The sequence below is a fragment of the Macaca thibetana genome, chromosome 9 (assembly GCF_024542745.1).
Source record: "Macaca thibetana thibetana isolate TM-01 chromosome 9, ASM2454274v1, whole genome shotgun sequence".
In the NCBI taxonomy this organism is placed as follows: Eukaryota; Metazoa; Chordata; class Mammalia; order Primates; family Cercopithecidae; genus Macaca; species Macaca thibetana.
This window is the reverse complement of record NC_065586.1, coordinates 106,732,070-106,754,654: the sequence shown is the minus strand read 5'-3', so window position 1 is coordinate 106,754,654 and position 22,585 is coordinate 106,732,070. Positions and strand designations below refer to the sequence as shown.

At 37.6% G+C, this 22,585-nt stretch overlaps 1 protein-coding gene across 1 annotated transcript in view; it reads right to left on the bottom strand.

Annotated features, from left to right (window-relative positions):
• Window positions 1–319: 319 nt before the first annotated feature.
• Window positions 320–22,585, bottom strand: part of SMC3 (structural maintenance of chromosomes 3) — a 37,623-nt gene continuing 15,357 nt past the window's right edge. Inside the window, exons 11-29 of the mRNA XM_050804267.1 lie at window positions 21,849–22,013; window positions 21,441–21,562; window positions 21,008–21,221; window positions 15,925–16,028; window positions 15,640–15,739; window positions 15,057–15,217; window positions 14,443–14,584; window positions 12,253–12,403; window positions 8,951–9,103; window positions 7,246–7,397; window positions 5,426–5,584; window positions 4,362–4,469; window positions 3,782–3,890; window positions 3,015–3,262; window positions 2,718–2,930; window positions 2,234–2,425; window positions 1,900–2,077; window positions 1,611–1,717; window positions 320–723 (exon numbers count right to left, since the gene is read on the bottom strand). Coding sequence (XP_050660224.1) covers window positions 652–723; window positions 1,611–1,717; window positions 1,900–2,077; window positions 2,234–2,425; window positions 2,718–2,930; window positions 3,015–3,262; window positions 3,782–3,890; window positions 4,362–4,469; window positions 5,426–5,584; window positions 7,246–7,397; window positions 8,951–9,103; window positions 12,253–12,403; window positions 14,443–14,584; window positions 15,057–15,217; window positions 15,640–15,739; window positions 15,925–16,028; window positions 21,008–21,221; window positions 21,441–21,562; window positions 21,849–22,013 — 2,850 coding nt within the window. The 3' untranslated portion in view covers window positions 320–651. The remainder of the gene's footprint in view (window positions 724–1,610; window positions 1,718–1,899; window positions 2,078–2,233; window positions 2,426–2,717; window positions 2,931–3,014; window positions 3,263–3,781; window positions 3,891–4,361; window positions 4,470–5,425; window positions 5,585–7,245; window positions 7,398–8,950; window positions 9,104–12,252; window positions 12,404–14,442; window positions 14,585–15,056; window positions 15,218–15,639; window positions 15,740–15,924; window positions 16,029–21,007; window positions 21,222–21,440; window positions 21,563–21,848; window positions 22,014–22,585) is intronic.

Sequence of the window (22,585 nt, the reverse complement as noted above, 5' to 3'; positions counted from 1 at the left end):
AATGTAGTATCCTCTGTGGGATCCTACAAAAGGAAAAGGGCCTTAGTAGAAAAACTAGTCAAATCTGAATGAAATCTTGAGTTTAGTTGATAGCAATATATCAATGATAAATATACTATGGTTGGTAGGGGCTGATTTTGTGCTTCCCTTCCCAAATTCACATGTTGAAGTCCTAACCCTCAATACCTCAAATGTAACTGTATTTGGAGACAGGCCTTTTAAAGAGGTGATTAAGTTAAAATGAGGCCTTACATCCAATCTGATTAGTGTTCTCACTGGAAAAGACTATGACAAATGAAAAGCCACATAAAACACTAAATTAGTCATAAACCAATTATTTAATTGAAGCTATAAAAAAGGCAGTATAAGTGATAAAACAATTAGGAAAGAATATTTAGCATGTTTCAAAAGATTTAAAATAGCAGGACATTTTACAAAAAGTTGTACAGGAAATAAAATTCTTAAACTATAAGTACAAACATGACATTACAGAGTATCTTATAAAATACAAAGACAAATATAAAAGGACTATGATGCTTTAAGTCTGAAAACTATTAATAATGGCCAAATATTTAGGTTTAAATTCACAGTTCCTGGGTATGAGAATCATTACTATACACATCTCCCAAACCAGTAGGTAGTATTTTCCAATTAACCATGTGTGGTATCATCTTCTACGAAGTCTTTGGCCATCTCTGCTGTGATCACATCAATATGACTAACCTGAAGAATAAATGTTAAAAACAAAATCTGTTAAATACATCTGTTTGCATTGTATAGGGTAATATATACAGCCCATCACCTACATTTTTAAATTTTTCTTTTTTTTTTTTTTTTTTGAGATGGAGTCTTGCTCTTGTCGCCTAGGCTGGAGTGCAGTGGCACGATCTTGGCTCACTGCAACCTCCGCCTCCCAAATTCAAGCAATTCTTCTGCCTCAGCCTCCCAAGTAGCTGGGACTACAGGCTCACACCACCATGCCCAGCTAATTTCGTATTTTTAGTAGAGACAGGGTTTCTCCATACTGGCCAGGCTGGTCTCAAACTCCTGACCTGGTGATCCATCTGCCTTGGCCTCCCAAAGTGCTGGGATTACAGGCGTCAGCCACTGCGCACAGCCTATCACCTATATTTTACATATGAAGTAAAATAATTCTGAAGCACTGACTTATAAAACCTTTATTTACAGTGGTGTTTGTTCAATGCATGGATTTAAAAAATATGTATTTTAATGCTCTGAAGAAATACCATGCCTAAACATCTAAACTACCTTTTGTTCACTTTCTATTACTTTGCTATTTCATCAATAATGTTAAGGTTGGGAAGACACCCAGGAAGAGCTATGCAGTCCATACAAATGAACATATGTAATTGTTAAAGATTGTGCATTACAGAAGCACTGAATAGACTGGATAGAAAGATATGGTTTGCTAATGCCAATGAAAATAAAACGAATGCAATGCCATAAACTATTGCTAAACTTCATAGTTATTTGAAGGAAAAGTTTTTTCTTTAAAAAGACATCAGATAAGCAAAGACTTTCTAAGTTTTCTTTCACTATTTAACATAAAATCAGAATTCAACAAATTAATTACAAACTTAAAAAATTACCTTATTTCTGAACTTTACACCATAGAATTTGTCAGCTGACTCAAGCAGTTCAGGCCTAAAAGTAGTTGTAATAAACTGAGCATGTACAGCAAGTTCCATAATCATATCTGTAAAAAGGAAATAGTGCTTTAACAAATTTCTCTTTTCAGCAGAGCTGAAAATTTAAAAAGCAACTATCTTTACTCTTACTAAAATTCAAAACTGCCTGAGTTTGATTTTTTCATACATGTATCAGCAAATATTACCAGCTTATTGTTAAATACAAAACCAAAACTGTACTGAACTGTACCTGACACAGCCTTTCTGTGCTGAGCATCTAGAGCCTGGTCAATCTCATCAAACAAGTAAAATGGAGCTGGGTCACATTTCTGAATGGCAAAAATCAGAGCAAGAGCTACCAAGGATTTCTGTCCACCTGAAAGCTGTTGCATTTCTCTCATTTCACCTTGTTTTCCTGTAAATGACACCTAAGAATAAACACATGAGTTAATATCCTAAAGGGTAGAACCACCACCATCTTCCAAAAGTAACTTGCATATAATGCACCAATCAGATATGCAAAAGATACTATAAATTCTATTATGGTAATGCTCTGAGGAAAATGGAATATAAAGGTATTTTACCCTAATTCCAACTCCAGTAAACTGGTCAACTGATGGGACACTGCTTTGTGAGCCAGAACCCCTCTCACTCTCACCGCTCCCTTCTCCTTCATCTTGAGACTGACTGCCCTCCACATCTCCTTTCTTCATCACCAAAGTAGCTTTGCCACCAGGTACTAACTTCTGGAATACTTCACTGAAGTTCTTGGATACCTTAAAAAAAAAAAAAAAGACTGAAATATAAATTTTGCTTAGGTAGAATTATATATTAACAAGTAAAATATTTAAAAGCTACCAATTATTTTTTAATCTTAACAAGGATAACAGACTGGATCCTTCTAAAGGCTGTGTAAAACATTCAAGTTACTGTAAACCTATATGCTAGATTTGTTCACATGTATTAGATTCACCTGTTAATGAGGAAAAAAGCTTTAAAATCTTTACAAACTGAGTAAGAGCTGAAGCTTTTGTCCTGTGTATATTTTTACTACAAAGCAAAACATACCTGTTTGAAAGTTAACTGAATAGCTTCGTATTTCCGAAGTTCAAGTACATTCATCAGCTCCATGATTGATTTGTAACCCCTATCTAACTCTTCTTGTCGCTTTATTAACTTTTCTTTCTGCTCTGAGAAATTTACAAACTGATCCAAAGCCTTTTTGTTAACATGGCTGTACTTCTTTAATTCTGTGTTGCACTGCTCAAGTTTTCGAAACAACTAAAAAGAGAAAATATGTATTCATATAAATAAATTTACATACCAAGCAATTTGTTAACAAGACTTCAAATTTTTAAAACCAACCTGTTTGAGGCTCAGTGTCTGGTACTTTTCAAATGCTTCCTGGGGAAGTGATCCAAGTTCTCGAATTTTCTTCATACACTCCTCTTTCTTCTTCAATAGCATGCCTTGCCGATTTGTCATCTTTTCCAGTTCTTTAGTATCATGATTTATAGCATCCATATGTTCTTTTTCCATATTTTTCCAGCGCTCCATACTCTTCTGAAGCTCCTTAATTCCAGCTTCTGTTTTATCAATGGAATTGTCCAAATCTAAGATGGGGGGAAAAACAAAATTAGGCTATAATATCTAGTTTAAAGCTAGTGTTACAGCGTTATTTGAGTAAAGATTTTTATGATCAAACCTACCAAAATAGGTTTTAGGTTTTTGTCAGTGTTTAAAATTTTCTGTGAACATTTATGAACCACTTAAATCAGTACAAAATTAGAAGTATATATATAAGTCACTCAAATATATAATTTTCATTATTCAATGTTAATGCTTATAAACTAAAGTTATTTTCTTAGCAACTAAGTGATAAGAGAAACTTGAGTCAAGTATTTCATATTTTATCAACAAAATGAATCATTTATGGTCTCAATTGTCACAAACATTTCAGTAAAAACTTCCTATTTATAGTCAACTTACTAAATTCCATTCACTATACATTGTTTATAATGGAAAACAAAAAATCATTAGTATATGCTTCTGCCTATTTGGACATTTTATTCTGCAGTAAACAATTTTATAAAACATGTATGTAAACAAAATTTTACTACATAAAAATTCACCTTCTGATCGTGCCATAGTGTCTTTTACTCTTTTATTGATGGCTTCAAGTTCTGATGTTGTGGCAGTGAGAACAGTACCCCCTTCTGTCTCTCTCAGCTCATTAAGTTCCTATAATAAAAAAATGTAAATTCCATTAGTTTCAAATGTTATGACTGCCAACATTTTCTACAGCTATTGTCTGAACATTCAAGAAAACCAAAAAATATAAATACTTCATATAATTAGAAATATACTTAAAGTATCCATTAAAGGGAAGAAAAAGACATAATTACTAGAAAATTTCTAAGCATCTAAACACCACTGAAAAACTGTAACATTTACTAAGTACTTAGAATGTGCCACGATGGCAATTATATAAAACAACTATGATAATATTTAATTTACACAAGAAACTGAGGCTTAGAAATAGTGACTTGTCCAAAATCACACACTAGGTGGCAGAATTCCAACCCAAGGCCCACAGACACTAAGCTTTCTGTCCCCAAAGCCCTTGCTTTCAATCAGAGCCTCTGATATAACCACTTGCAGTAGGTCATGGCCACCAAGGAGCCCTTAAAAAAAAAAAAAACACATACACACCTGTTCTACTTGGTCCAAGCGTTTTCTCAGATTCTCATTGAGATAAGTCTCTACTCGAGTAATAATACCTTCTAATTTAATTCTTTCATTTAGCAACTGTCTGTTTTCCTAGAATTAAGAAAAAGTCTACATAAGCATGTACATTTCACACACAGGAAGAGTGCTCATCTGCTGTCCTCTCTAGTACTTGTGCTCACATTGAGCTGAAATGAAGTTTAATACATTATATTCTTCAAAAAAGCCCTATACTTTCTTCATTTTTCTCTTATCAATTCATAATGTTAAATGTTTGTGGCTGGCTCTTTTTGTAATGCTTGCTGTCAAAAACGGTTTCTTTAACTGCTTTTCATTTTTTAGAATCAGTGTTGGTGGTTTACATCTATGCAGTTTTAAAAATCTACTAAAGGCTGGGCACGGTGGCTCAAGCCTGTAATCCCAGCACTTTGGGAGGCCGAGGCGGGCGGATCACAAGGTCAGGAGATCAAGATCATCCTGGCTAACACGGTGAAACTCCGTCTCTACTAAAAAAAAAAAAAAAAAAAAAAAAAAAAAAAAAAAAATTAGGCGTGGTGGCTGGCGCCTGTAGTCCCAGCTACTTGGAGGCTGAGGCAGGAGAATGGTGTGAACTCGGGAGGTGGAGCTTGCAGTGAGCTGAGATCATGCCACTGCACTCCAGCCTGGGCGACAGAGCAAGAATCGTCTCAAAAAAAAAAAAAAAAAAAATCAATTCAAATGTTTAATTAAAATATTAAATATGTAAAGGTAGTAAGATAAATATGGTAAGTCTTAACAAGCTCAAACTTACTAATAGCAATACTTACAACTAATAAGTAATGCTAATTAACTAAACTGTAAGGAAATGAAAATTTCTTGTATAATCCTAACCTAGCTAGAATGGTTTAGAAAAACAAAATCTTATTTACTCCTATGGGTATTAAAAGTCCAAGCCTCATTTTAATATTTTCTCAGTTCTTTTCTTTCATATTCCCCTAGTTAGCAAGAAAGGCACTTTTCACAATAGCCAATTACTAATGAATTTTTTTTCCAGTCAGCCATGTACTTACCTGCTGAAGTTGACGAATCTCATCATTCAGTGCATCTACTCTCTTCTGATCTTCCAAACTCAGTTGAGAAAGCAAATCAGTTCCCAGTTCTGCTTTCAATGATTCTCTGGTAGACTCCATAGCATGCAAGCTTGCCTCCAAACTCTGTAAGCTACGTTGCTATATGATGTTATCCGTTTATTAGTAAGGTATTAGCCTCTGGATTACTTATAGTGAAAATTTTAAAACAATCTATATTTGATCTGAGCTAAATACAAAGACATAACTCAAATATTAGGTGCTTATTAATGTGGTAATTAGGACTCTAGCAACAAAAAACATACGATGTGGCCGGGCGCGGTGGCTCACGCCTGTAATCCCAGCACTTTGGGAGGCCGAGGCGGGCGGATCACAAGGTCAGGAGATCGAGACCATGGTGAAACTCCGTCTCTACTAAAAATAGAAAAAATTAGCCGGGCGCAATGGCGGGCGCCTGTAGTCCCAGCTAGTCGGGAGGCTGAGGCAGGAGAATGGCGTGAACCCGGGAGGCGGAGCTTGCAGTGAGCCGAGATTGCGCCACTGCACTCCAGCCTGGGCGACAGAGCGAGACTCCGTCTCAAAAAAAAAAAAAAAAAAAAAAAAAAAAAAAAAACATACGATGTAATAGTATAGGTGGGGCAGGATGGGCCAGATCATATTCCATGATTAAACTATACAAAAATCTTCAGGCATACTATAACAAAAAGTTGCCAGGCACGGTGGCTCACACCTGTAATCCCAGCACTTTGGGAGGCCAAGGCGGGTGGATCACGAGGTCCAGAGTTCAAGATGAGCCTGGCCAACATGGTGAAACCCGTCTCTACTAAAAATACAAAAATTAGCTGGGTATGGAGGCGTGTGCCTGTAATCCCAGCTACTCGGGAGACCGAGGCAGGAGAATCACTTGAATCCGGAAGGCAGAGGTTGCAGTGAGCCGAGATCATGCCATTGCACTCCAGCCTAGGTGACAGGGCGAGACTCCATCCCAAAAAAACCCAAAAGTTGTCAGAATGTGTTGGGATGGTACAATTGCAGGCACATCTTGTTTTTTTTTTTTTTTTTAAGCTCTTTGTAGTTTCAGTATTATACTACGTAAAAGATTGGTCAAAACTGTCAAGTTTATGAGACCAATAACATACTATCACATAAGTTTGCTTTCTAATTTTAATACAGTCTGGACAAAATGGAATCAAATATTCAGCTAATTCCACTGTGCTTCAGATAAAAATGGTTACTGACAAAAACTGACCATCAGACAGTTATGTCATAGCTTCAAATGCCTATTTGTTCAATGCAGGTGGAAAGTTTGAACGTGCCAACAACAGGAGACTCTGGGTATTCATGGGTTTAAGAATGGTAAAACAGATGCAGACATCCAAAAGTATGGGTCCAGCCTGGGCACAGTGGTTCACACCTGTAATTCCAGTACTTTGAGAGGGCAAGGCAGGCGGATCACCTGAGGTCAGGAGTTTGAGACCAGCCTGGCCAACACGGTGAAACCTCATCTCTACTAAAAACACAAAATTAGCCGGATGTGGTGGTGCACGTCTGTAGTCCCAGCTCCTCAGGAGGCTGAGGCAGGAAAATCGCTTGAACCCAGGAGGTGGAGGCTGCAGTGAGCTGAGAACACACACTGCACTGCAGCCTGGGCGAGGGCGAGACAGAGTGAGACTCTGTCTTCAAAAAAAAAAAAGTATGGGTCCAAACAAAAATGAAGCATAAAATTCAAGGATAACCCATATAATGTATGATCCACATTAATCTGTAACAGTTGGTCTATAACCAAAGATATACTTACGAACCTTAGGCATGAAGGTTTTCTCTGACTGCTGCCTCTTCTCTTTTAGCATCTTCATTTCTGATAATATGCTATCTCTAGATGCTTTAAATTTCCTTTGCTGGGTCTCAATCTGTTGCATTTGGTTCATCAACTGATCAATTTCATTATTAATCCATATACAAGGCTAAGGAAAATTATCTCCAGGTGGTAAATGTATCATGTTCTGAATTCTTTTTAGACACAACACTATATATCCCTTCCTTTTCTTTACCCCCAAATAACATTCATGTCCTCAAATTTATGGACCAAAACAATGCTGAACTGTATTACCCAAAATGCGTTCAATCATAAAGAAGCTTGAAACATTTCACACCCCACCATTTCACTCTCAGAATAACATGTATACTGTTTTACTAAAAGCTATACAAAACAAATTCTTGGAAAACCATAAAGGAGGCTAGGTAAATCTAACAATATTACATACTTTTAAGTATCTTTTCATTCAACAAATGTTTACTGTTACTATGCTTAAGGCACTATGTTAAGGGTTTATGTATGAAGAGTAGTTCTTGCCATATGTGGAAGAAATAATTCAATCTAGCTGGATTATCAAACACAGGAAGACAGCTGGTACACACTGTCAACATCCTCCTTTTCCTCAGTATTTCCCCATACTCTGTGTCAACATCTTGCCAAATTCAGGCAGTTCTTTAAAGTGTGAATATGCAGACCCCTACAAGGTCAAAGCTCAGGTGCTTATTTTTATTTTTCTGTGCTTGCACTGATGGCACAGAAGGTATGTATCTGCAGTTTTTAAAAAATGTCAGTTTCACTTGAAGCAGTAAAAACCACTAACTTTATATCTATTCTTGATGCTCAAGTACCTATATTTTTCAACTTGTTTGGCGAAACGGAAAGCACACATAAAGTACTTTTGTCTTATACCAAAGCACCATGGTGATTTTAAGAAAATCCACATACACAATTGTTTCATTTGTGAACTGAACTAACGACTATGGTTACTCAGACTTGGTTATCTGACAGCCATTTCCTCCACTGACATTAAATTTGCACCAAATAACTTCAAGACAGTAAAATCTAACATTTTTCACCCTCCCCTGCCACCCCCCCCTTTTTTTTTTTTTGAGACAGGGTCTCACTTTGTCACCCAGACTGGAGTGCAGTGGTGCGATCTCAGCTCACTGCAACCTCCACCTCCCAGGCTCAAGTGATCTTCCTGCCTCAGCCTCCCAGGTAGCTGGGACTACAGGCCTGTGCCACCACACAAGTACAATGAACTGCCGGTCCTTACATATTTGACTTCTAAGCAGTATGTAACATTACTGATGCCTCTCACTCTCTTCCTTAAAACATTATCTCTTGCTTACATAAATTTAACAAGAAAAAAATCAAAAAACACTACCAAGGTTTTCCTTATACAATTCACTAACTGATCCTTCTCAGTTTCCTCTTTCTTTGCCTGATACAACCTGTATTTTGGTGTTCTATGGGTTCTTTTCTTCCAAGTGACTTGATGGTATTAGCTACTTAACACTTAAACAAACAATCATTAAAATAGCTTTTAGTCTTCAAAAGCTAAACAAACATAAGCCCTGAACTTAAAACACAAAGTTTTAATATATATGTGAAAAAACAAAAGATTATATATGGCAACCAAAACACAGTTCTTTCCCCACAATATCATTATGCACAAAACAAAAAGATATTTTCAATATTTCTGCGCAGGTTTTCATTGAGCTTTGCTTCAAGTTCGCCTAGTTCTTCTTCTGCTTTTCTAACATCTTTCTGCAATTCAAGTCGAGACTTCCTTGTGTCATAATAACCCCCAGTTAGAGCACCTCGATGACTGACCTGGTCACCTATAAACAAAACATGTGATAGGTCTGTATAACTTTTATTCAATGATAAATTGACTTATAATGAAAAAAATTAACCTGCAGGCTTTAAGTACATAATGAGAATTGAAAAGAATTTAAACCTCCCTGAAAAAATTGCATTTCAATGCTAAAATTTCCTTTTTTTTGAGACAGAGTCTTACTCTCTTGCTCAGGCTGGAGTGCAGTGCTGTGGCCACAGCTCACTGCAGCCTCAAACTCCTGGATTCAAGTGATCCTCCTGCTTCAGCCTCCTGAGTGGCTACGACAGGTGTGTACCACCACACCTTTTTTGTAGAGGCCAGGTCTTGCTATGTGCCCAGGTGGTTCTCAAACTTCCGGCCTCAAGTGACCCTCCTGCTTCAGCCTCTCAAGCATCTGGGATTACAGGGTCAAGCCACTGTGCCCAGACAAAACTCGCAGTTTTTGGTTTTTTTTTTCTAACAAAAACTCGCAGTTGAACCTGAACATCTACCAGAGAGCAAGGAAGTATTGAAGATTATTAAGGACATATTAGTAGGACACAGGACCTAGCCTGAAATTTCCACTGGCCCTATTTAGGAAAATTTGAGCATCAAAATAATAATACCAGTATAATAACACATTTTATTTTTTAAAAAATAATCCATGAATCAGTGATACTTTTAAAAAAATGAAAAGTGGAGACTCTTCTCTACAGAAGAGTGACAGCTAATAAATGCAGTAGCAATAACAGAATTCAAGAATCACCATTTTTAAACTCCCAGTGTAATAACTGATTCAGGCAAGAATCAACAAAGGTGCTAAAGCAACTGGTAAAGTTGTTGGGAGAACCTGACATTCATGTAGTCTTGAAGAATAATCTCACATATTATTAAACTACAAAGGGGCAAAAGGGGTACCTTTACAATGGAGAGATCTACAGGTGATCAAACCTAGTATCGCTAACAATGAGACACATTATATGACACCATAAGTATATACATTCATGTCAACAATAAACGATGAGGAAGCAAGAAGACAAATCCAGAAAATGGAACTTTTCTGGATTTTTCTAGGTGGGGAGAAGGGAGGAGTAACTGTCTTATATTTAAAGAATCTAAAGAGAAGACACTACATGCATACTTGATTGAATCCTAGATAGAAAAATATTTTAGGAAAACAAAGCTTGAATATGGATACTTTTAGAAGATATTAGGTTAATGTTAAATTTCTTAGGTGTAACAATGATACTGTGGAATACAAAAGAATGTTCTTATTGTTAGGAGATGCATGCTTAAATTTTAGAGATGAAGTGTCATGTTTTACTTATTCTCAGATGGTTCAAAACCACAACAAAATGTACATATACAGAAACAAAGCTTGGAGGGAGACGGGTTTACCTGCTTTCTTTAACAAATAAAGAGAAAAAAAAAAAAATTGAGGGCAGGTAAACTTATATACTGGAGGATTCTTAACCTGAATTCCAAAGATAAAATTCAGAAGATCTCTGATTCGAATAGGAAAAAAATTTACATCTTTATTTTTATTAACCTCAAAATGAGATTTAACATTTCCTTCTATAATGAACAGGACAAGAACCACAGTAGTAATATTAGTACCTGTGACTTTACCAAAAGAAGAGCTATTTTCATATTAGATTACACTTATCAGATCTCAAAATAGTTTACATGTATCAGTACTTCAAACTTATGGTAGTTATTAGACCCACTACTAAATCTTGTTTTTTGAATATATTAAAGAATTATTATTATTTTTTTGAGACAGAGTCTCACTGTGTCTCCCAGACTGGAGTGCAGTGGCACAATCTCGGCTCACTGCAAGCTCCACCTCCCAGGTTCACACCATTCTCCTGCCTCAGCCTCCCGAGTAGCTGGGACTACAGGCGCCCGCCACTACGCCCGGCTAATATTTTGTATTTTTAGTAGAGACGGAGTTTCACCGTGTTAGCCAGGATGGTCTCGATCTCCTGACCTCGTGATCCACCCACCTCGGCCTCCCAAAGTGCTGGGATTACAGGCATGAGCCACCACGCCCAGCCAAAGAATTATATTTTTTAAAATAATCTTGCCAATACATCTTTGTGATCCAAAGTATTTTATTCTAAGCATTAAAAATTGTGTTGAATGTGGCTTTTGCTGTAGAAAAGAAAAAAAGTAAAAAAAAAAAAAAAAAAAAAAAAAATTGTGAGGAAGTATCCATAGGCTTCAAATAGCCAAAGCAGTCCACACTGCAAAAAAGGTTAAGAACCCCTGCTACATACCAAATGATTACATTTCAGAGACATCAACTAAGTATCAAGTACAAACCCTGTCTGGACTCTTAATTGAACAAACCAATTATTTAAAAAACGATAAAATAATTGAAAATAAATGTTTCTTTTCTTTTCTTTTTTTTGAGACAGGGTCTTGCTCTATCACCCAGGCTGGAGTGCAAGGGTGTGATCTTGGCTCACTGCACCCTCTGCCTCCCGCGTTTAAGCCACTCTCATGCCTCAGCCTCCTGAGTAGTTGGGATTACAGGCGCACACCACCACACCCAGCTAATTTTTTGTATTTTTAGTAGAGATGGGGTTTCGCCATGCTGGCTAGGCTAGTCTTGAATTCCCGGCATCAAGTGATCCACTTGCCTCAGCTTCCCAAAGTGCTGGGGTTACAGATGTGAGCCATCACACCCGGCCAAAGGCAAAGGATGAATTTTTCGAATACTCTCAAAACCAGAATCCCTCCAAAATACTGTTAAGATATATTCATCAGACATGCATATAGCTCAAGTGACATATTACACAGATTATATGTCTCTCTGTTTTTTGAGACAGTCTCACTCTGTCACCCAGGCTGGAGTGCAGTGGCGTGATCTCGGCTCACTGCAACCACTGCCTCCCGCGTTCAAGCGATTCTCCTGCCCCAGCCTCCTGAGTAGCTGGGACTACAGGTGCACACCACCACACCCAGCAAATCTTCGTATTTTTAGTGGAGACAGGGTTTCGCCTCGTTAGCCAGGCTGGTCTTGAACTCCTGACTTCAGGTGATCCACCCGTCTCAGCCTCCCCAAGTGCTGGGGTTACAGGCGTGAGCCACTGTGCCCAGCCAGATTATGTTTTAAATGATTTGTTAGAATTTATCTGTTTAAAGCTAAGAATTAGTATTACAAACCTTCCAAAGTAATACAGTCCATAGTGAAAGCACGGGCCAGCTGGGTTGAAACTTCCATGCTACGACAAATAAGAGTCTTTCCAAAAACATGTTTGAAAGCTTTGTCGAATCTGGAATTGTACCTCAGTTTGCTGATCATAGGAATAGCATCCTAAAAATGAAATTTTGTGAACAGAGAGATCACAGTTAACTAAAAACTTAGAATTACAAAAGTACATCTTTATGAAATACAAATAAACCAAACACCATTATATTTCAAAACTATTGGGGTTTTTCCTGAAGTAGTTAGAAGACTCATTCCACTAGAATATCCTGGTAATTTTGCTCATGTAATCAAGGTTTTCAACAGTAGAGCCTAATAGCATAAAGAGTTTAGTGGTTCTGTAGCTAGACTGCCCAAATTCAAACACTGGTTTCACCATTTATCAGATGTGTGCTGTGGACAAGTTGCTTAACTTCCTCAAATAATAGTTACTTCATCTACAAAATTGTAGACAATACATACCTTCCTTATAAAGTTGTGAAGCCTAAATGAGTTAATATATGCAAAACTTAGGATAGTATCTCTCACATAAAAGGGCTAAATATAAACAGCATTTCCTCAATGTTTTAATTTTACATATTTTATATATCTAAATTAGATATTCAGGAAAATATTTTGTCAGATAGAATTTCATTTTCTCTCTCCTAAACTGTTAGAACAGGATTTTTGGAATTTTTTAAATTATGAAAATATATCTCATATACAGAAAAATGTAGTTAAGTGTTCAGTGTAAATTAATAAAGAGAACACCAACATAACCACCACACAGCACAAGAAACAGAGCACTGCTGACACCCCAGAAGCCATGGGTGTGCTCCTTTCCTAATCACACAGCATTTAACTACGGTGGTTACCTGCCAGAAATGACCACTGCCATGACTGTGCTAATCACTTCCTTGCACTTCCTAGTTCAATTTTTTTTTTTTGAGACAGAGTCTTGCTCTGTTGCCAGGATGAAGTACAGTGGCATGATCTTGGCTCACTGCAACCTCTGCCTCCCCAGTTCAAGCGATTTTCCCGCTTCAGCCTCCCAAGTACCTGGGATTACAGCTGCCCACTACCATGTCCAGCTAATTTTTTGTATTTTTAGTAGAGACAGGGTTTTGCCATGTTGGCCAGGCTGGTCTTGAACTCCTGACCTCAGGTGATCCGCTCACCTCCCCCTCCCAAAGTGAGGGGATTACAGGCATGAGCCACCAAGCCCTGTCCTCATCTAAGTTTGGTTTTGTTTATGTAGCGTAAACAGAACCACACCCCATGTATTCCTTTGTGTCTCGTTCCATTCATACATCATGTTTTTGAGACCCAATTTTTCTTACCCAAACTTCAAAAACAATTTATAGATGTGATAGCAGAAAAAGCCAGACCCTTTGATAGCTTACAGGATTCTTAATGTTCCACTTAAATTACTGATCATTTCAGCTTTAACTTCAGGGGATGGTAAAACAGTTGATACTACCATCAACATTCTGAAGTCAAGTACCTCAAAGCAATTACACTGTTCTAAGAATGGTGTCTGAAGAATATTTTTAATCCACCTAAAGTTCACTAGCTAGTAACAGCAATATTATGTTTCTGAAGTCTATCACCTTACTAGCCATTTTTTTCATTTAATTTGTTTTTAAAATATATCAAGACACTTTAAATCTTTACATGACAGTTCCTTGGGAATTTTTCTCCAACTCCCTAACCTTAATTATGTCACTCCCAGATATACTCTCAAAGTATCCTGTACTTAGCTTTTAACACTGTACATTTGCAATGATTTGTTTCGTATCTTGGCTTTTTTCTCTTTTTTAAATGATCCTCCCACCTCAGCCTCCCAAGTAGCTGGGATTACAGGTGCACATCACTACACCACGGATCATGGCTGTGACTTCTGTCTCCCTCCCCAAAACCCACTCAGCACTAAGGTCCATGGGAAGACAGGTATTTTTACCTCATAGACCACTGAATCCCAGTGTGTAGTGACTGGGCACTAGCATGTGTTAGACTATGTGACAAAAAAAAAGAGAAATAGACCTTATCACACATAGACTCACATTGGTTTCAGGATAGGCAGTATCCCTGACATCTAACTTGTTATTTTATGTGACAAAAAAATAACATTATAAAAGAGAAATAGACCTTATCACACATTGACTCACATTGGTTTCAGGATAGGCAGTATCCCTGACATCTAACTTGTTAAGAGGCAGAAAAGTAACCTCTCCAGGAAGATTCATTTTATTAAACTCCATTAAAATCTTCGTGCTGACTTCATCTGAATCAACAATGTGATAAAATAACCTGAATATAAAGAGAGTAAGACAAATCTTTATTGGTACTTTTTTTTTTTTTTTTTTTGAGACAGGGTCTTCCCATGTTGCCCAAACTGATCTTGAACTCCTAGACTCAAGCAATCCTCCCACCTCAGCCTCCTGCATAGCTGGGACTGAAGGTGTGCACTTTTAAAGTGTTATAAACACTTAAGCATCAAACAATTAACTTTTTTGCTACATAATCCAAATAATTTTGGAAAAAAATAAGACTACTTTAAAAATTCCAATGGCAGAGGAGAAACTCCCAAAAGGGGAAAGTTATAGCTTCTATAATTAGGAACAAATACTTAGCATCTACTTCTTTAATTAGAAAGTCAAATAAGGAACCGAGGTATAAAAAGATAATGGAAGGTATGATGCACAAAAACTACAAAAGTTGTTTCTTAGACTATTCTTATTCCCTCTTCTAAAAATGCTAAATATCAAGCAAAAGCTTTAACCTGTTTCCAGCAGTGACTTCCACGCATGTGTAGAAAGCTGGTTCACATTCAAAGTTATTCATCACAATGCCATGATAGCCATTTTGAACATGCTGGTTTATTCCTTTTCGACGAAAGTGGTCTAGCACTTTGTTTATGCTGTCTATTCCATTTAAAATGGCCTGTAAATTGTCAGAAATGAAAAATATTAAAATTTTATCATCAGTGAGACTCCTGGTAAGGAATGAGACCACAACAACATACATTTTAAAAAATACCAGTGATTAAACTAAACATCCTCTCCAACAAACACATTACCTCCTCACTATATGCCAACTACATGTAACACCTTATATGATAGGTTCTGTTCTATAACAGTAGTGTTAAAAATGGGCTCTTTATCTGAAAATCAAAAGTGCTACTATTTATAGTATGTGTAGTAATAAAACTATTTAAATCTCTATCATTTAAGATTTAGAAGATAATTTGGACTCCTATTTATCACTTGCAACCCACGACCTACACTTGAAAGGTAATAAATTCTTACATAACGATGAACTCAATGACTCAGTGTAAACAGAAGTGATGAAAAGAACCTGCCTACCTTTCCCGTTGCCGCTCTAAGAAGTTGTTGCTTCTTTTCAAGATCTTCTCTTTTAGCAGCAAGTGCTTGCTGTTCTGCATTCTCTTCTCTCCACAAGTAGCTAATAAATAAAAATTAGACTGTCTTTAATTTTAAACACATATGAGGATGCATTAATAGTATACAGTTTAGAATCAAAATATAGAAAACAAGCCTGACTGGTTAATTTGTAACTTAAAGACCACATAACACCTAGTAACAAATATTATTCAAAAAATTAATGCATATTTTAGTCTAAATACTAACTTTCTTTCACTTTGTAATTCATCTTTCTTATTTTTTACTTCATAATATTTTCTGTCCAGTTCTTCTACTCGAGCTTTGACTTCATTAAGATCCTGGTCCAGTTTCTACGGAAATAAAAATAAATTTAAAATTCAGTTTCATCAAACAAATCTACCCTGATAGAAAGCAGATCAGTGGTTGCAGACGGATGGGGGAGGGAGACAAAAGGTGAGGGAGGAATTACAAAGGGGTATGGAAAACACTTGGGTAATAAACATGTTTACTGTCTTAACTGTGGTGATGGTTTTACAGATGTATATGTGTCAAAACTCATCAAATTATATTTTTGCCACTTTCCTGACTAGGAAAAATTATGTACACTAAATATGTACAATTTACTGTATGTGAATTATACCTCAATGATGCTGTTGAAAAATCCAATTTCAGTTTTTTTTTTTTTTTTTTTTGAGACGGAGTCTCACTCTGTCGCCCAGGCTGGAGTGCAGTGGCCGGATCTCAGCTCACCGCAAGCTCCGCCTCCCGGGTTTACGCCATTCTCCTGCCTCACCCTCCCGAGTAGCTGGGACTACAGGCGCCCACCACCTCGCCCAGCTAGTTTTTTGTATTTTTTCAGTAGAGACGGGGTTTCACCGTGTTAGCCAGGATGGTCTCGATCTCCTGACCTCGTGATTCACCCGTCTCGACCTCCCAAAGTGCTGGGATTACAGGCTTGAGCCACTGCGCCCGGCCTTCAGTTTTTAAAAGTTGTCTTTAGGCAAATGAGAATACCACCAGAAAACAAAAACCATTAAATACTCTAAAACATGTTGCTAAAATAAAAGTTAATTTGTTCATTAGTGATCTAAATCTTCCTATTTCTATAATATACACTCCAGAATTGTAGAAAAAAAATTCTAAGTTCTCATAATAGTGCATTATACACTTTCATACTGCCCCTTCTACACACACACACAACAGAACACAAAAACTATTTTCAACTATTTTACATTCAAGAAAAATGAGTTTAAAATCTTGGCAGAACCTATAACAAATCTAGAAGAATCTAACGTAAGATGCTGTTTCCTTAAGGAGAGTTAATGAACTATTAATTTAGTAAATTATACTGAGCTGAAAAAAAAAAATCCAATATCCTAATTGGCTAGAGTTTAAGGAAGCTGACACTTCATCCACTTAGTGAAGTTACCAAAAGCCTAGTATGTACCAGGCATTCTTATAAGAGCTGGGGAATCATCAAAGACCAAAGCAAACAAAAATCCTTGCCTTTTTGGGAAGCAATAAAACAAGCAAAATAAATCTGAAGATCACCCTTTAGGGGAAGGGCTTCAAACTGCTTCATGAGTTGATTATATTCATCTGTCTGTATTATAACTAACTATTGTCAGATATCAAAGTAATTGTAAATAGTCCCACAGAGTACTAACAATTATTAGTCCTCAGTAGTAACACTGACTTTTTGTCCAAAATTTTAATGGACAAAAAGTCAATGTTACTACTAATTCCACTGACAAAAAGTCAATGTTACTACTGAGTCATAAAATCTTAGATAATCGGCCAGGTGCGGTGGCTCACACCTGTAATCCCAGCACTTTGGGAGGGTGAGGTGGGCAGATCATGAGGTCAAGAGATCAAGACCATCCTGGACAACATCGTGAAACCCCATCTCTACTAAAAATACAAACATCAGCCAGGCGTGGTGGCGCGTGCCTGTAGTCCCAGCTACTCGGTAAGGCTAAGGTAGGAGAATCACCTGAACCCGGGAGGTAGAGGTTGCAGTGAGCCAAGATTGTGCCACTGTACTCTACCCTGGTGACAGAGCAAGACTCTGTCTCAAAAAAAAATCTTGGAAGGCCGGGCGCGGTGGCTCAAGCCTGTAATCCCAGCACTTTGGGAGGCCGAGACGGGCGGATCACAAGGTCAGGAGATCGAGACCAGCCTGGCTAAATACGGTGAAACCCCGTCTCTACTAAAAAATACAAAAAACTAGCCGGGTGAGGTGGCGGGCGCCTGTAGTCCCAGCTACTCGGGAGGCTGAGGCAGGAGAATGGCATAGACCCGGGAGGCGGAGCTTGCAGTGAGCTGAGATGTGGCCACTGCACTCCAGCCTGGGCGACAGAGCGAGACTCCGTCTCAAAAAAAAAAAAAAAAAAAAAAAAAAAAAAAAATCTTGGATAATCAGAATGACTTTCAACATCTTGGATAATTAAACCCTTTAATTCTACACATGAGGAACTTGGGACTCAGTGGTATCTGAAACCATAAGAGTAAACAAATTCCCTATGTAAAATTTAACTTTTCTACAGCAATTACTTAATTCATCCCCAGGTTATCTGAACACATGCTAAAAGAAGAATGTAAATCTTGAAGATTTCCTAAATTAATGTTTCAGCTTTCACAGTCCTAAACAATTCAAAGACTGTTGTGTTACTAACCAGCATTACAGCTTACAGTATTTCTAAAGTCCTACGTACTCTGTTTTTTTTCCAGGTGTATCTGAACACTAATGGTTCCCTTTCTGAAACCATGATGCTACTCAGAACCAGTAATAAAGTAAGCTACCTATATTAAATTCAAAATACATTTTGTAGACTTGAAATGCATTACACCACCTGGAAAAGAAAAAACATTTAGTATTTAGTTTGCACTGAAACTATCCAAAAGCTTCCCCTTCTCCACAGCAGTTGCTAGGGCCAAGATACCACTGACATAAGTTAAAAAAGTCTAAAAACTTAGTTTGGTAAGTATGTATGATATATATCACATAAATGAACCATAATAAAGCATAATAAAACCACCAAAACTACATTTTATTTTTCATACTGCAGGTTTTAAAAATACACTGTGGAAAAATTAATTTAGAATTATACCAAGAGGCAAAAGGCTATTTACATAATACAATCAGCACTATAAAATCATCTCTGTCCAAAGGAAAGGCTTCATCTTCACAAGTGGTCATTTTGATAACCAAAAGTGTGACTGGAATATTGGAAAATAAATGAACTTCAAGCATGACAAAAAATGAATACTCTCACTGGAGGCTCCTTCAAAAAGGGCATCTGCTGAGGTTAGTTTCATAAACTCAAGAGAAAATACATTTTATTTCAAGAAAGGAGGTGTAACTATTACAGTTCAGACTACACTAACCATATAAAGAACTACCTAGATTAACCCAAGTTTTCCACTCCCTCCACAAAGTACCATAACTAAAGCCCACAGCACGACTGGACTTCCAAAAACAGCAGGCTACACTCCTGGCAATTTTACCTACCTGTTTTTTATTCTTACAGAGGCTGTTGCGTTTGCTCCCCACTATATTTTTTTTTTTGTTTATGTAAAGTGAGAATATGAGTACAAAGAAAACAGCTCTTTAAAACTTCACTGAGGTTTTGGATATATTTAAAGGTAAGTCACCAAAAACTTAAAGTGGACAAATCACTACAAAAGATTAGGGGCTGGGCATGGTGGCTCACACCTATAATCCCAGCACTTTGGAAGGCCGAGGCGGGCGGGTCACAAGGTCAGGAGATCGAGACCACCCTGGCTAACACAGTGAAACCCCATTCTACTAAAAATACAAAAAATTAGCCAGGCGTGGTGGTACGTGCCTGTGGTCCCAGCTACTTGGGAGGTTGCAGCAGCAGAACTGCTTGAACCCGGGAGGTGGAGGTTGCAGTGAGCCGAGATCACGTCACTGCACTCCAGCCTGGGCAACAGAGCAAGACTCCGTCTCCAAAAGAAGAGATTAGGGACAAATAATTACATATAATATACAATTAATGAGTACATAAATATTAATATATGTACTTTATAACAAATAATTTAAAATGTCAAGTCCCAAAGTCAAGAAAAAACTAAAGAACTGGTCCAGATTAAAGGAGATAAAAGAAACCTAACAACTAAATGTAACATATGATGCTGGAATACCAAAAAATGAAGTTTAAAAAAAAAAAAGTTACACCAGGCATGGTGGCTCACGCCTGCAATCCCAGCACTTTGGGAGGCCAAGGCGGGTGGATCACGAGATCAGGAGTTCAAGACCAGCCTGACCAAGATGGTGAAACCCCGCCTCTGCCAAAAATACAAAAAATTAGCCAGGCGTGGTGGCGGCCACCTGTAATCCCAGCCACTTGGGAGGCTGAGGCAGAGAACTGCCTGAACCTGGGAGGTGGAGGTTGCAATGAGCCTTGTCTCCAAAAAAAAAAAAAGTTACTAGCAGCCAGGCGCAGTGGCTCATGCCTGTAACCCCAGCACTTTGGGAAGCCAAGGCGGGTGGATCACCTGATGTTGGGAGTTTGAGACCAGCATGACCAACATGTAGAAACCCCATCTCTACTAAAAATACAAACTTAGTGGGCTTGGTGGTGCATGCCTGTAATCCCAGCTACTCTGGAGGCAGAGGTTACAGTGAGCCGAGATCGCGCCATTGCACTCCAGCCTGGTCAACAACAGCGGAACTCCATCTCAAAAAAAAAAAAAAAGTTACTAACAAGTTGTTTTAGACATATGTGACATCTTGTCAAAATTAAGGGTATGTAAGACACATGCTACCAATTCATAAAAACATATTTTAAGCTGGGCATGGTGGCTCACGCCTGTAATCCCAGCAGTTTGGGAGGCCAAGGTGGGAGGATTGCTTAAGCCCAAGATTTCGAGACCAGCGTAGGCTACATGGCAACACCTCATCTCTACAAAAAAAAAATTTTGCTGGGCATGGTGATACATGCTTGTGGTCCCAGTTAGGAGGCTAAGGATAGAGGATCGCTAAGCCTGGAAGGTGGAGGCTGCAGTGAGTTGTGTTTGTACCACTGCACTCCAGATTGGGTGACGGAGCAAGACCCTATCTCAAAAAAATTAAAAATACATACATACATTTTAATATACTTAATCTACATAAAGGCTCAATGACATGAACATTCTTAAAAAAGAGAACTATATGTATACTGTGCAGGCCTTTTCTAAATAAGTATCTGTCATATATTTTAAGGTCACATGTAGACTTATTTATAAACAAAACTTCAAGTAGATAAAACTAAACATGTTTATCTCTTCTAAAAGATTTTTACAAAGTGGCTATAAATGTTCTTACATTATACTGCTCCAGATTTTTCTCTTTATTTGCTTCAGTGTCTTCCAAATCCTTATGTATAGCAGCAATCTGTCTTTTCTTGTCATTAATAGCCTGATCTAAAGACTTGAGTTCCTTTTTAATCCACTTATCCCTTTCTTCTTTTGATGTAAACTGGCTTCCTCGACCCTGCTTTGCATAAAGATCCGTTCTTTCCTGGGTAGCTTGAGCCAATCTACACAAAATAGAAGAGAATGAGATGAAAGGAGAATAACAACCAAGTTTAATTGTAACCAATAATGTCAACTGTACACAGAAACATAAAGCCATTTTTCGAAACGATACAAAAAGAATTAAGTGTAAAAAGCAGCTACTATATAATTGAGCTCCTTGGACTATCTAGTTTTATATAATATGATGAAGAAAGTTAAAGTGTTGGTGAAAGTTCTCAGACCTAGCAATTCCTCGTTCTTCTTTCTCTTTTACACTGTTGAATTTAGGTTCTGTTTCTGCCAGTTCTTTCTGCTTTTCTTCTATTTTTTCAAGCAGCTTCTGCCTCTCTTTTAATAAACGTTTCTGTAAATAAAGATAAGTAAAAATGCAAACTGCTTTAAAATTTTTGCATAATTTAGGTCTAGCACGTTTTCTCATGAAAAAAACTTCATAAGAAAACCCACCTGTAACATGAAACTTTTAAAATGTAACAAAGGGACAGTACTAAGTTGTTACTTGAGTACAAATTATGTTAACATAGCAAAGCTTAAAAAAAATTCCAGGACATACCAGTCACAGAAAGGACTGTCTTCTGCAGTTCCTACTCACCTGAACATTCATGTCTTTCATTTTTAGCATTTTAACTTACCCTTTGTTCACTGTTGCCTGCTAGTTCATCTTGTAAATCCTTGGCTTTAAGCTCCAACTTAGTCCTCTGCTTAATTTGTTCTTGTCTTTCAGCACTAAGCTGTTCTTTTTCTTCTTTCATAGCTGAAATTTTTGTTTTCAATTCTCTAACTTGGCGTTCAATATCCTATTCAAAAGTATTAAACAGAAAATAAGTCAGGCAATTAGAAGTACAACAGCAAAATTGTGACACCATTAATTCTCTTTCACTTAACATTTAGTACTACTCTTCAATATTCAATTCCTCTAACTCCCCCTTGTGGTAATCATTCCATAATTCTGGTACAAAAGGGTTTACTATGGTCAAAAGCTATATGATGGCTGGACATGGTTGCTCATGCCCGTAATCTCAGCACTTTGGGAGGCCCAGATGGGAGGAATCCGTGAGCCCAGGAGTTCAAAACCAGTCTGGGCAACATAGTGAGATTCCATCTCTTCAAAAAATAAAAAAATTAAGAGGCTGAGGTGGGAGGATCACTTGAGCTTGAGAGATCCAGGCTGCAGTGAGCTGTGATCTCGCCACTGCACTCCCGCCTGTGCAATGGAGTGAGACCCTGTCTTTAAAAAAAAAAAAAAACAAAAAACTTCAGGAGGCTGAGGCAGAAGGATCACTTGAGCCCAGGAGTTCGTGACCAGCCTGGGCAACATGGCAAGACCTTGTCTCTACAATACATTTAAAAACTAGACAGGTGTGGTGGT